The 15,369-nt window shown below is 41.1% G+C and overlaps 1 protein-coding gene and 1 pseudogene across 1 annotated transcript in view; both read left to right on the forward strand.

Moving 5' to 3' along the window:
- Positions 1 to 4,752, forward strand: part of LOC132819655 (endoplasmic reticulum membrane-associated RNA degradation protein-like) — a 55,943-nt gene extending 51,191 nt beyond the window's left edge. The window contains exons 17-18 of the mRNA XM_060831271.1: positions 2,244 to 2,317; positions 4,698 to 4,752. Of these exons, the coding sequence (XP_060687254.1) occupies positions 2,244 to 2,280 (37 nt within the window). The 3' untranslated portion in view covers positions 2,281 to 2,317; positions 4,698 to 4,752. The remainder of the gene's footprint in view (positions 1 to 2,243; positions 2,318 to 4,697) is intronic.
- A 180-nt stretch (positions 4,753 to 4,932) lies between these two features.
- On the forward strand, positions 4,933 to 15,160 carry LOC132819341 (large ribosomal subunit protein uL5-like; annotated as a pseudogene).
- The last annotated feature ends 209 nt before the right edge of the window (positions 15,161 to 15,369 follow it).

Raw genomic sequence — 15,369 nt, forward strand, 5'->3', positions numbered from 1 at the left:
TTAGTCCCAGATTTTTAAAAATTTCAAATTTTACCATCTGTTACATTGGGATTTCAACCCATGTTCTCCTAAGGCTACGGATTACTAGATAAATGACATTGTCACTGTTCCACCACTATCGCCCTTCACTCTAACAGAGCGTACCGTAAAACCTCATTGAAAAGCCATGCTACCTCATTGTCTTCGTCCAAAATGGTGTCAACCACTTGTCTAACTGAGCAAATACATTGTAATACAGTGAAGGTAAGAATCCCAAACTGGTTTACAGCCAATGAAGTTTTGTTTTTGAAGTAAAGTAGGAAATGTGTGCAGCAAGATCCCACAAACCACAACATGATGATGATTTAAGAGGACAGACGGGCCTCAATAGTTCAATAGTTCTAATCACCTTTTCTGCCATGTGGCTTGGGCCTCCTCACTTGAACAGCGCTGTGGGATTTCTGTGCAACTCCAAAGCCATTTTAGGCAGACTTTATGGGGCAGCCATGTTGTTTTGGGCCTGTAGCCTTCACAGATATTGGCCCGACTGGATAAAAACAGCAGGGCAATCCCTTTTACGTTTCAAAGAATGAGAAGTGATTAAATTGAAACACATGAAATTCTTGAAGAATTTGCTAAGGTAGATGGTAGGAGTTTCTTTTCTGGTTGGAGGTCTGGAACAGGGATATGGTGTCAGAATAACAAGTTGACCATTTAACGCTGAGATAAGGAAGACTTCCTTGTCTTAGAAAATTGTGAAACTTTGAAGTTCTGTACCCCAATGGGCTGTGGATGCTCAGTTGTTGAATATATTCAAGACTGAGATGCAGAGATTTTTGACTCCTCAGCTTATGAAGGTGTTGAGGATTGTACGGGAACTTTTGGTTCCTATTTCTTCTGTTCTGTGACACCTGTACTAATTCTTAACTGCATCAAATTACAGTTCACTTTCTCACAGTTAAAAACACGGTTGATAAAGGGAAGGAAGCAGTAGAAAGGTTTCATAATAGAGTCTGCTAGAGTGAGGGGAGGTGGTGGTAGTGTCATTAGTGATTCACAGCCCCAGACTAATGTTCTGGGAAGATGAGTTTGATTCTCACTATGACAGGTGATGAAATTTGAATTCAATTTTAAAAAGAAAATCGAAAATTAAAAGTTAGCCGAACGGCAACCATATAACCACTACCCATTGTTTCTCAACACCTACCTGCTTTCTTTACTTGATTTGGCCCACATGTGACTCCAGGCCCAAAGCAATGTGGTTGACTCCTGACTGCCCTCTGACCAGTTTAAGGATGGGCAATAAATGCTGACCTAGTCAGCAATTCCAACATCTTGTGAATGAATGAATAAAAAGAAAGGTTATTTCTGGGATCCAGCACAACTTCAAAAATATATATAATTCACTGTTCAGCTTCATCTCTTCGTGCTTAATAAATGTTGTTATGTCAGCAAGTGCCAGAATAGACACACATTAAAAAAAGACTACTTGCTGCTACCTTCCTGTCATCAACACCATCTAACCTTTACTGCCAAGTCAATTACAAAGTAGGCTAGTTAATTCTCCACTCATTCCTTAACCTGATTTAAAAGCCCAAAGGTCTGGGTCTCCACCAAACAGGAATTTCTATTTGCTGTCCAGCCTGTCTATTAATTCAGTTATGTTCTTAAACAATTTGCTAAGTGGAGGAGACTGAACTCCCTGAATCCAGGATCACATCACACAGTTGTTAAGGCTTCTAGGATCTTTCAGTCCATCTTAAAATTGGCCTAGAATTTGTGGGGAAAACAACCGTTCAACGGCTCAAACTTGTATTGGCATGTAAATAAATGGGCAACTTTTGCCAAAAGAAAGATTTGCATCTTGAGTTGCAAATTACCACAAGTTGCAGTGTTCTGCCAATAGCCTCCTTGGTCTTTGTCACATACCTGCACATTTCACAAAGTTGTGACATTTGTGTTTTATGTCTTAATTAAACTCACAACAGAAAATTAAGGCTGGTATTTCATAATATCACAACCCACTTAATGTCAGGACTTATAGTGACCACTCAAACTTTCAAATTCTGAAAAGGAACAATTTAAACTGTGGAAACATGGAGAATCATTACCATAGTAGTAAATTGTTCCTGGAGATTTTCATAATCATAAATACTTCCTTAGTATTTATTTCTGTTCTCTCTTTTTATCTTAATCGAATTTTTCTTTCTTTTTTTCTGCATCTGATTTGAATCTAATTCAACTTCTTTCTTTCTCCCTCAAAGGGCTCTTGTGTTGCAGTGGAAATGGCCCAACCTGTGAGCCAGGAGACACAAGTTCATGTTCCACCTGCTCTGAAGTATGTTATAACACTCAACTTGACAAGTTGATTAAAAATATCTTTCTTCTTCCTCAACAGCCATGATTAAAATGCATTGGTTAAGGAGACAGATGGTTACATTGTTCAACCAAGTCCCAAATATCACATTGACCTTGTCCATTATTGGCCAGCTGACGGATAAGGAATAAGCTAATATAAATTCTGGATCAGTGGAATACTTTCTAAAGTCATAGAGGTGTACAACTAAGAAACAGATCCTTCGGTCCAACTTGTTCACACTGACCAGTTATCCTAAATAAAGCTAGTCCCATTTGCCAGCATTTGGTCCATATCCTTCTAAACCCTTCCTATTTGTGTAACCATCCAGATGCCTTTTAAATGTCGCAGTTGTACCAGCCTGCACCAATTCCTCTGGCAGTTCATTCCATGAAAACGTTGTCCCTTTTAAATATTTTCCCTCTCACTTAAACCTTTGCCCTCTAGTATTGGACTCCCCATCCTGAGAAAAAGACCTTGGCTATTCACCCCTATCCATGCCCCTTATGATTATATAAAACTCTATAAGGTCACCACTCAGCTTCTGATATTCCAGGGAAAATAGCCCCAGCCTTGTCAGCCTCTCCCTACAACTCGAACTCTTGAATCCCAGCAACACCTTGTAAATCTTTTTTGATCCCTTTCAAATTTAACATCATCTTTGCTATAAAGGGGAGATCAGAATGGCACTCAGTACTCCAAAAGAATCCTAACCAATTCCTGCAAGTTAAGTCACTTTTGCCATGTTATAGAGTCATAGTCATAGAGATGAACAGCATGGAAACAGACCCTTCTGTCCAACTGTAGAAAATAGAGCACAAGATTTGCATATAAACGTCTCCCACAACCAACCTCATTTGTTTAATTTTGTTAATGAAGGGACAAATATTGACTAACGTAGTTAGAAGAAGTCTGCTGCTCTGTTTCGAAACAGAGTATTTTAGGTCCATCTCAGAAATGAGATAGTGCATCTGTTTAGAACCTTTTCTGAAAGTAATACCTCCAACTGTTCAGCATTCCATCATTACTGCATCAACTTTATTATGAAAATGTCATTTAGAAGCAGGACATTTGGCCCCTCGAGCCCTGCTGTACCATTCAATAAAACCATCTGCTCTAATTGTGGACTTAAAGCTACATTCCAATGAACCTCTGGAAACCATTTACCCCCCCTGTTAATTCACAGAAAACTTTGGGATCATACTGGCATACACAACCTGCTAACAGAGCAGCAAGTCCATCACCACCTGCACCATGTCTGACATTCTAACCTAGTTCAAATTTGTTTTGCCATCTCTGACCATTAAAATCAATGATCCTCAAGGTAAACTAAACAGATTCAAAATCTAAAAGGTCTAGGGCGTTTGGTCCTGACTGTAGTTTATATAAACAATGAATATTAATAGATCTATTTGTGTTTGGCCGGCCGAAATGAACATCTGGGATTTCACAGAGCAGCAGTGAAACCTCCTAAGGAAGGAGAATGCTAAACCTTTTATATCAACTTGCAAATCAGACTACTGTGTCCAGTTAATCTGAACATAGGCCTGGCCAATGGTCTGGGGACATGAGTTTGAATCCTGTCATGGTAAATGATGAAATTTGAATGTAATGAAAAGGTGGTTAATGGTCACTATGTAACCACTGTCAGTTGTTGTAAAAACCCATCTGGATCACTAATATCTTTTAAGGCAAGAAACTGATCTCCTTACCTGATCTGCCATACATGTGACTCCCGAGCTAAGCAATATGGTGGACTCTTACCTGACCTTTGGGCAGATTTTAACTAGTCTATGAGCAACAGACTCATTGATCTAGTCAGTGAAGGTTGCATCCCATGAACAACCATAAAAATAATCTTATTGATCAGCCTACATCTGGCCAATACCATGCGAGCTGGAATGGGGGGAATACAAACAAAAGACAAAATACAAACATTAGCACCCCCAGCCCAAATACGATACTTCCATGGAGAATCATTGACATTCAATAATGTAAATTACATCAAATTCATAACCCTTTCAAATGTGATTGTCCATTCCACTTCCAAATGAATATAAATATTGGGATGCAAAACTGCACTGAGCTGACCAACATAACTGGGTGATTGTTTATAAGCATCTGTATAGTTGACCTATTACCTGCAGCGTGGCACTAAAATAGATGTTTCAAATGGTTTAGGTGAATATTAATGTTCATACCTCGATGCTAGGTCTCCAGCCAATTCAGTAAATAACATCTTTTATGTTGAGTCCATCTTTTATGTCACCCAGCTGTTGTCAGTGAATGAAGTTGTGCTGACAGTAAGAAAGCTGCAAAACTGCTATTGATATCTCTCCCATTGACTTTCTCTGAAATGCAGACATGAAGAGATGCAGCAAGGAGATAACTGTGACATCTGGGAAATGTGGGAATTCAGCAAGCAATGTAGCTGTTGTAAATAATCATGTTGTATAATTAACCAGGGGTGTAATTAGATCTAATGATACTGAATACATTGTGCAACCATTTAAAAACACAAAACATCGGATGTCACCTGTTCTTAATGAAGGGATCACTGACCTGCTAAGATATGCATCATGTACATCAGTCAGTACATGGCGCAGAAGAAAGGCAATGTTCGTGCTAAGCGACTATGAGAACCTTTTCATAACTAGAGACAATCATGAATTTTCAAATGTAAACACCTTGCTGACTGTTCCATTCAACCAGTTATTTTTCTTCGATGCTTTTGGAGGGTCTGGCTGTTGGAGGAAAGTAATTGTCATTATTTTATACTCAGCAGAGGTTGACTGTTAAATGGAACTCGATACTCAATCTGTCTCTGTGCTGTATCCTCACTGAACTTTGTTAGATTAAAAGAATCCTGCAGTTCTGATGTATAACATTGAGAGTTTTAAATTGTGTGCAGATATTGCTAGGTGAACTTTTGAATGCATCATGTGAAACTTCCTTTAAAATAAATTGCAGTAAAAATAACAAAGGAATTTCATTCTGTAACATTAATCTTGGGAGCATACACTCGACATGACATTACCATTAAGTTTTGTCTGAGTAATACCTCAATGCTGGCCAGTTTGGCTTGGAAGAGATCCTGCTGTTGAGACTGCCTTTCTTGCTGCTTCATTCATAGCATCTTGCAAAGGCAGACATTTCTAGTTTGAGGTGTTGATCACATGACTGATAAACCATGACTTTGGTCTCAAGCTTAAGACCTAGGTCCTCAAATACTGTATTCTTCAGTCATCAAAGGCTGTGCTAGAACATTGGAGGCGATAATAAATTTCATCACCTGTGTCTCTCTTCAACAAGCGGAGGCTTCCTAAGATACAGAAAATGGACGACTTCTTCCACAATCTCACCATTGACCCTAATTGACAGAGGGGAGTGTTTTGCTATGGGAGCTGATTGGAAAATCAACAGGGGTGGCAATGGACTGTTAATTCAGAGACCACGTAGTGTTCTGGGGACCCAAATTCAAATCCTGCCATGGCAGATGGTGGAATATGAATTCACTAAAAACCTGAAATTTACTCAGGGCTCACATGGCACCAGAGAGGCAGCTAAGTTCAAGAGAGGAATGTCTGCAGGATGTCCCAAATGTAAAATTAGTATAGGCACTCTTACACACTGCTTTTGGTCGTGTTACAAGGTCCAGAGATACTGGAGTGCCATAGTAAGGAAATCCTGGGAATTGAAGTCAAAATGGATCTGGTATTTCTTCTCCTGGGCTTGCCAAACTTGCCCTCTCTGGGGCAACACGGGAAGAGGTTGTGTAACATTCTTATGCACTGTGTGAGGAAGAACAATCTAATGAATTGGATGTCAGAAAAACCCCCAGGTCTTTGGGATGGCACAGGCTGGTGATGGAGCACAAAATGGTGCATCACAAAATGGAGCAGTTTTATGAGACATGGCAGCCCTTTCTAAACTATACAGACGCAGTATTAACCAGGGCCGTGGTATAGCCGTGGGAGTCAGAGTAGGCGGCCCGTGGGGCCCTGGGAGGGGGAAGCTGGGAAAATATAGGTACAATGACAGGTGCTTCCAGGGGTGGGAGCTTTAATGGAGGTGCAGTGAGTGAAATAGAATAATGTGATGTAATTTAATTTACCTTGAATTCAACTTAAACTAAACTACAATCAGATTAAGTAAACGTTAAATTAAGTTAAGTACATATGCTTGTTCTGGTAGGTAATAATAGGTATTGTGATGTGACACTGTTGTACTACCTCTATCACTTTGTAATAGTTTCTTTTGTAAATGATTTGAAAACATTTTTAACAAAAAAAATCTAGAATTAAGAATCTAGTCACAACCATAAATCCATCGTCAGAAAAGTCCCATCTCGACCCCTCTGTTTTCATTCTGCTCCGTAATTTTATTTCATTTATTTTATTTAGCTTTTTCATTTTTTTTTCACTGTTCTGTACCTCTAATTTCTTGATTGTCTCTCTTTCTCTCGCTCCCCACTCTCTCATCACCTTTTTCCTCTCCTCCTCCCCCTTTGCTACCCTTCTTCCCTGTTTTCCATTTTGCCTCTGCTTCACCCATCCCCCACATATTTTCTCACATAGCACTGGCTTCAGCCTTGGTCATTCACAGCTCCTAATCTCCCTATAATCAGCTTTGACAAAGGGTCAGTTTGACTCCAAACGTCAGCTCTTTTCTCTCCTTACAGATGCTGCCAGACCTGCTGAGATTTCCCAGTATTTTCTCTTTTGGTTTCAGATTCCAGTATCTGTACTAATTTGCTTTTATCCCTATAATCTCTCTATGCACTGTCATTATCACCTCTTTATTGCTACCATTGCTTCTGGAGCCATGATTCACCTTCTCTCAGCCTGGTATAAATACCTCCTTAATTCTCCCTTTTTTTAAGCTTTGACAAAGGGTCAGTTAGACTCGAAACGTCAGCTCTTTTCTCTCCTTACAGATCCTGCCAGACCTGCTGAGATTTTCCAGCATTTTCTCTTTTGGTGTCAGAAAAATCCATCTGTTTCACTAATGTCCTTCAAAGAAGGAAGTTGCTGTCCTTACTTGTAAGTAAAAAATGAGGTCTGCAGATGCTGGAGATCACAGCTGCAAATGTGTTGCTGGTCAAAGCACAGCAGGCCAGGCAGCATCTCAGGAATAGAGAATTCGACGTTTCGAGCATAAGCCCTTCATCATGAATCAAATGATGAAGGGCTTATCCTCGAAACGTCGAATTCTCTATTCCTGAGATGCTGCCTGGCCTGCTGTGCTTTGACCAGCAACACATTTGCAGCTGCTGTCCTTACTTGGTCTGGGCTACATGTGATTTCAGATCCACAGCAATGTGGTTGATTCCCAACTGCCCTCTGGCAATTAGGGTCAGGCCACAAACACTGCCTAGCCAGCGACACCCACATCCCATAAATATTTTTTTAAAAAAGACCTTCACTTCTGTGTTGTTTTGGAGTATGTCCTTCACCCCTAGGGATGAAATAAAATGCACCATCCAACAAAACAAAAGTTCAATATTAATCACAGATTAAGGTAATCTCTGACCACATTTTTGTACCATTCACCATGTACCATACCACATCCACCTCTTCCCTCTCAATTCTGATTCTGCCCCTGGAAAAATATGATCTCCCAATTCATTTAGAATTGTCCCTTCAAAATTGCACCAGCCTCCGTTCACACAATGTATGATTTTTAATTCATTCTCGGGATTTGGGCATCACTGGCTAAGCCAGTGTTTATCATCCATCCCTAATTGATCAGAGGGCAGTTAAGAGTCTCTCACATTAGCTATGGATCTGCAGTTACATGTAAGCCAGATCAGTTAAGGATGGCAGATTCCTTTCCCCAAGGATATTAGTGAACCAGGTGGGAGGTTTTTCCATCAATTAACAACAGTGTCATGATGATACACTTTGAATTCCAAATTATAATAAATTCAACTTCCACCAGCTGCCATCGTGATAATTCAAATGCAGTTCCCCAGAACATTACCGAAGTCTCTTTGGTTGATAGCCCAGTGATAATACCACTAAGGCCATTGCCTTCCCAATTTCTGCAGCTAAGTGATCTGCTTAACTCTACCTCCACCCTTTAATTCCCTAGTTCCCAGTCAAACCCTTAATTCTGGCCCTTTCTCTGGGATGCTGCCCGATCTCCTGTGCTTTTCCAGCATCACACTTCTTGACGCTGCCTCTACACTATCTGCAGTCCTCACTTTCTCTCAGTTCCTTTCCCTATTGTGGCTTTCATTCAGTTCCAAGGGGTATCAACTGTAGTGGGCAACTGCTTTAGTCATTCACTGTCAGGTCTGGCTGATCCACATGAAGCATCGTCTGGTTCTGCCGTCATCTGCTGAAGCTGCACACTTTTCCAGTCTCATTCTCGAATACAAAGATATATGCCCCGGTTTATTTTCTGCACCGCAAAACCATCTTCTTAAAGGCCCCTCTTTTCAGTGCTCACCTCTAACAACAACCACAAGGAATTTATGAACTTCTTTATCACAAAGATCAAGTGCCTCTGCCCTGTCTCTCCCCTCCACTAGCCCATCCAGCCAAACTTCCTCTCCTGGCTCTCGTTTCTAGTTTCTTTCCTATCTCCTCTCATGATCTAGCTTAGCTTATCTTGTCCATGAGACCCTTGACCCTAGTCCCACTAAACTGTTGACCATTCAATTTCCCCTCCTGGTCCCAAAGTTAGTGATTTTCTCTTCAGGTACTGTCCTCTGCTGCTTCACCCACTCCTCAAAGTAACAAACCAATCCAGAACCTCACCCTCCTCCCCAAAGTCCTTGATTGCTTCCCAAATTCATGTCCATCGAATTCATGAAACTCCAAATTTGAATCTGTTAAAGCTGCAATCTGCTCTAGCACATTGCGGCTCTTATCAAAGTGACAATTGACATCCTATTTGACAAGAGTAAACGTTCTCACCTCATCCTCATGACCTTCCTGCACCTTCTCCACCAATTACCAGCTGCTAGTGACTGGGTTCAGTCTTAGTTGTCTAAACGTGTGAGGAGAATCACTTGCAAAGGCTTCTCTTTCTGTCTCCACACTGGTGTTCTCACCTCTGGTGTTCCATCCACCCATGCCCCCCCCCCTCTATTTCTCAGCTCCAAGCTATCCCTGACCAAAAATATCCTAAAGCACAGTGTTTTGTGTATGCTGATGACACCCAAATCTGTGTGGGATTCCTCCGGGTGCTCCGGTTTCTTCCCACAGTCCAAAGATGTGTAGGTTAGGTGAATTGGCCACGCTGAATTGCCCCATAGTGTTCAGGGATGTGTAGGTTAGGTGCATTGTCAGGGGAAAAGTAGATAAAGAGGGAAGGGGTCTCGTTGGGTTACTCTTCAGAGGGTCAGTGTGTCCACAAGGATCAGTGTTGGGTCCACTACTTTTCATCATTTATATAAATGATTTGGATGTGAGCATAAGAGGCAATATTTTTTGCACTCTTTCCAGTTTAACTATGGCTTTCCTATAACAGGGTGGCCAAAAGTGTACATCATACTCCAACTGTGGCCCCAACAATGACTTATACAACTATAACATAATGCCCAACTTTTGTACTCAATGCCTCAACCCACAACTCATCTGTTGCTGTTGATGTGGTGCACATGGACTTTAACAGGTGTTCAAGACAGTGCTGCACTACAGACTTGTGAGTAAAGTTACAGTTCACAGAATAAAAGGGACTGTAACAGAGTTGACACAAAATTGGTTGAGTTAATAGGAAGCAGATACTTTTCAGGCTGGAGGTAGGATTGTTGTAGGGCTCCTTTAGAGTTGGTATTGGGATTTTTGCATTTTCTGATTTATATTAATGATCTTGATCTTGGAATGCAGGGAACAGATACAAACTCTATGTAAAATACAAAGCATTCAAATTGTGAAGAGGTCAGTGCGGAACTTTAAAGAACGTAGATAAGTAGGTGACAGATGATGTTCAATGCAGAGAAGTGCGAGGTGATACATTTTGGTATCAAAAAATGTAGAAAACTGTACAAAGTAAATAATATGATTCTAAAGGGTGTCAAGGAGCAGAGAGACCTGGGTGTGGAGCTGCATCCACCATTGACAGTGTCAGGACAGGTAAACCAAGCAGTTGATAAAGCATACAGTACTCTAGGCTTCGTTACTTGGAGGAAGTATACTGAACTTGAATAAGACATCAGTTAAACCTCAGCTGGAGTATTGTGTACAGATCTGGAGGCCACATTTTAGGAAAAATATGAATATATTGGAGAAGGTGTAGAAGAGGTTTACCAACTTGTTTCTAGGAAAGGGACTCCAGTTTTGAAGATAGATTGGAAAAGATGAGACTGTGCTCTGTGGAGAGAGAAGGCTGAGGAGGCGTGATAGAAGTTTTCAAAATCATGAGCAATGTGGACAAAGTTGAAAGGGAGAAACTGCTCACACACGTATAAGGAACAAGAAAGAGAGGGCACAGATTTGAAGTGAATTGTAACAGAAATGAATGCAATTTGAGAAAAAGTTTTTTCACAAAAAGTGAGTTGTTTAGGTCTGGAATGTTCTGCCTGGAAGGGTGATGGAGGCAGGTTCAATCAAGGCACTATGGAGGGCATTGGGGGATAATTTGAATAGGGATAACCTGCAGGGTTACAGGGAAAAGATAGGGTGAATATCTCTATGCCATGATGCTTATTTTGAGAGCTGGTACAGACACAGTGGGCCAAATGGTCCCTTTCCGCACCATAACAATTCTGTGATTACCTGTGCTGGTCTAATTCTTGTGTATCCCTCATTTTAAATCGTACACTGTTGGTGCTTTAAGCCGCCGTAGTAGAAAAATCTAATTCCATGTCTAAACCTCCCTGGCTTCTGTTTAAGATGCTCCTCCTCTTTGAACAAACTTGTGGCCATCTGCCCTGATATTGCTTTCTGTGGCTTGGTGTCAAATCCTACCTTACAACACTCTTTTGGAGTGCCTGGGGTCATTTGACGTTAAAAGCGCTATGTAAATATAGATTGTTGTTGTTTGCGCTGTAAAACCAACAATCTCCCAGACATCAGCTATCTACCAATCATTCCGTCACTGCACTGCTATGCAATCCGACTACACAAGCAATGACAGATGGCAACACTCTGCCAAAACTCAAAGCAGATTAGCAAGGGCCTCTCTGTGTTGGAGGGACCAATTACCACACACTACCCTCAGGGAATGATATCAGATGTTCACTGGGGCTAAATAATATTTGAATTGAAAAAAATCTTCCTCTGAACACCGTATTCAGTGTTTAGTGTCAGCAGGTTGTAATTAGCTAATTAAATGAATGGGACTGACAGAATGGCCCAGTGGGGCATGATGTAACACAGACAGCTCCTGAAATATGAGGAGGAAGCATCGTGGAATATTAAGCACCGAGAACAGATAACACCTTGTCCATGAAGGAATACCTTTTGCTACAGGTTCAGAAGTGGAGAGCAATGTCTTAAACAGACCCAACTGAGATGAAAGTGTCCCGTCTCGTGTCTGAAGTTAACAAAGTATATTATGAAGCCACCTCGGAAATAAGATGGTTTTCACACATTAACACATATGCTTATTAATATTGCCCAACCCAAACACACCCTTAATCTTTTCCCTTCCTTGTTAAATGTTTTTGCCCTCCGCTTCTGAAACTCTTGATTCTTTTTGCACTGTGGTTTCCCAAGTGCTCTGACACTTTCTGCAGTAGCCTTCACAAGACTTACCCAGTTAATGGTCAGGCCCTGGAGAGTGCTGCCAAACAAAGAGACCGAAGGGAACAGGGACATAGTTCCTTCAAAGTGGTGTCACATGTAAACAGGGTCTTGAAGAAGCCATTTGGCACACTTGCCTTCATTGGTCAGAACATTGAGTATAGGAGTTGGGACGTCAAATTACAGCTGTGCAAGACATTGGTAAGGCCAGAAGTGGAGTATTGCGTACAATTCTGGTTGCCCTGTATAAGAAGGATGTTATTAAACTCGGAAGAGTGCAGAAAGATTTATAAGAACGTTACCGAAACTGGAGGGTTTGAGTTATAAGGAGAGGCTGGGACTTTTTTCCCCCGAGAGCATAGAAGGCTGAGGGATGCCTGTATAGAGGGACATAGATTATGTGAATAGCTAAGGTCTTTTCCTCAGGGTAGGAGAGCTCAAAACTAGTTTAAGGTGAGAGGAGAAAAAATTAAAAGGTACTTGAGGGGCAACTTATTCACACAGAGGAGGGTCCATACAGCTATATGGATCTAGCTGCCAGAGAAAGCGGTAGGGGAAAGTACAATTACAACAATTAAAAGACATTTGGACAGGACATGGATAAGAAAGGTTTAGAGGGATATTGCCCAAATACAGGCAAATGGGACCAGTTCAGCTTTGGAAACCTGGTCAGCATTGATGAGTTGGGCCAAAGGGTCTGTTTCCATGCTGTATGACCCTATGACTCTTATGACTGGGAGTGTCTACAATCTCAAAAGCACTTCATTGGCTGTAAAGCACTTTGGGACATCTGGAAGGTCAAAGGGTGCAAGCTGTTCCATCTTTTATTTTAAATAAACAGGATAATGCCATTGAGTGGAGGACTGTCAGACTGAATGTGCTAATGTTTCATCATCTCACACTCATTTACAGAGACATAACTGTAGCCAGCTGCAAAGCCACAATTTAAAAAAATGAAAAACGTTCAATTTGATTTTAAAGGACTTAGCAATTGTGTTTAATTGACTTGTGAAAATATTGTAAATGGACATGGTGTGTCAGTACATGCAGAGGCACTGTATAATTATAACTACAGACATTATATTTGAGGAACATGATGGCATAGTAGTAATATCACTTGACTGATAACCCAGAGGTTCAGTCTAATGATCTGAGGACATAGGTTCAAGTCAACTATGTGGAATTTCAATTCCATTAATAAACCAGCAATATGAAGCTACTCTCAATAATAGTGACCATTGCAAATATCATTACTTGATTTAGGGAAGGAAGTTTGATATCATTGTCTAGCCTAGACATGAACATCAGACACACAGCTATGTGATTGACTCCTGAACTTCTCTCAAACCATTAAGTTTAAGAGCAATTAGAGAAGGGAAACAGATGCCCAAATCCCATTTTTTAAAAAATGCAATCCATTTTATTTTACTTCCTTCATTCCTGAAATGTCTTATACGCTTTTCTCCTCTCCCTTCTCATTTTATCATGTTTGTGATGACTAGTTGTATTCATCCGCACTTGTCACCCTTTCTCTGCACTTGGAATGACCTCATCAGCCAGGTCATCATTATTGGTAGATTTTAGACTGGCCATTGAGAAATCCCTCAGCTACCTTGGCCATAAGACCTGGAACTCTCCCGTCCATACGAGCAAACCCTCCTACATATGTACCTCAACGTTCTTAAAATCTACCTGACTGACTACATTGTTAGCCATTTAGCTCATATCAACTCATGTGGCTGTAGGAGAAAGTGAGGACTGCAGATGCTGGTGAGTCAGAGTCAAAGAGTGTGGCGCTGGAAAAAGCACAGCAGGTCAGGCAGTATTCAGGGAGCAGGAGATTTGATGTTTCAACCTGATGAACAGCTGAAGCCAGAAACATTGACTCTCTGCTCCTCGCATGCTGCCTGACGTGCTGTGCCTGTTCCAGCGCCACTCTTTTTGACCCATGTGGCTGACTCCTCATAAGGCTCCTGTGAAACATCTTAAGTTGTTTAATTACATTAAAGCAGGAGAATCGATGTTTCAGGCATGAGCCCTTCTTCGGGCTCATGCCCATAACGTCGATTCTCCTGCTTCTTGGATGCTGCCTGACCTGCTGCGCTTTTCCAGCAACACATTTTCAGCTCTAATCTCCAGCATCTGCAGTCCTCACTTTCTCCCCTAATTACATTAAAGGTGCTATACAAATAAAACTTTTTGTTGCTGGCATCCCGTGCACTCAGTGATACCCTAGATTAGCTGGCAGGGGAGCCCATCACCTTTCTGAATCTTCCCTGACTAGGTTCGAGAGAAGGCTATCACCAGTTTAGAATGGAGCTGCTGTTGAGATCACCGGATCTTTGTGTTGGAGATATTCTAGAATCGTGTGATTGTGTGCTTAGTTTTCATATCCCGCTTTGCCTCACCCTACTTCTGCCAATTGCAGTCCCACATTCCTCTGAGATTCTGTACTATTTCTGGCAGCCTAGCAGTCAGAAATGGTGGTCCTGTGGTGAGCGTAGCTGCCTTCCAAGCAGTTAACCTGAGTTCAGTTTTCAGCTATTGCAAATGGTGAGTTCAAGGCATTCATCAACACTTACAAGCTCAAAATGAATTTGTTTTACACTGTTGAGCTGCTGCGGGAATGGTGGTTGAAAAGAGAGAAAATCCTTTCTGTGATCTCCTCATTAGGAAGCTATGTCTGAATGTTAGTACAGTGAACGTGCTGACAGATTCACCAGAGTTGCTAAAGTGTTGGAGCAACTCACTTGCCAGACCTCAGTGTTCTCCAGAGCTTGCTATGCCGTGTGGTATTTGGTGTTAGAAACAATGAGAAGATTGCTGTTCATTGCAGAATTTGAGGTGCCAGAGCTGAGACAAGTTCAGAGGCAGGTCTAACTGCTCAGGAATATGACTGAGGAAGAGGCTTCTGTAACACTGGAAACTTTGGTTTTGGAATCCAGAAGCACTTTCATCTTGGCATCAAGTACGATTTTAGTATTGGAACGTATGGTCTAGATATCTATGTGGTCATGGAATGGCTTGGTTTTAGTATTTCTGATAAAAAGGTGAATTGGTTCAAAATACAAGATTTCCAATGAGGCAATTTCAGCAAAAATATGATAGCATCCTGCTAGCTGGCAAGTAATTTGAACAAGCAATAAAGCCAATTTCTAATAGTAAAATAATTCCCCCATTATATTCCCAACATTGGTGGTTATGCTTGAGAATTTCTTCTCTAAATCTCTCCACCTTTCACTTTTCTCTGCTTTTTTGAGTAACTGTTTAAAACCTGCTTCTTTCACCAAGCTTTTGGTCATCTACTTTATTATCTGATACAGCATCAACCAAATAGCC

The sequence above is a fragment of the Hemiscyllium ocellatum genome, chromosome 10, assembly GCF_020745735.1.
Source record: "Hemiscyllium ocellatum isolate sHemOce1 chromosome 10, sHemOce1.pat.X.cur, whole genome shotgun sequence".
Lineage (NCBI taxonomy): Eukaryota > Metazoa > Chordata > Chondrichthyes > Orectolobiformes > Hemiscylliidae > Hemiscyllium > Hemiscyllium ocellatum.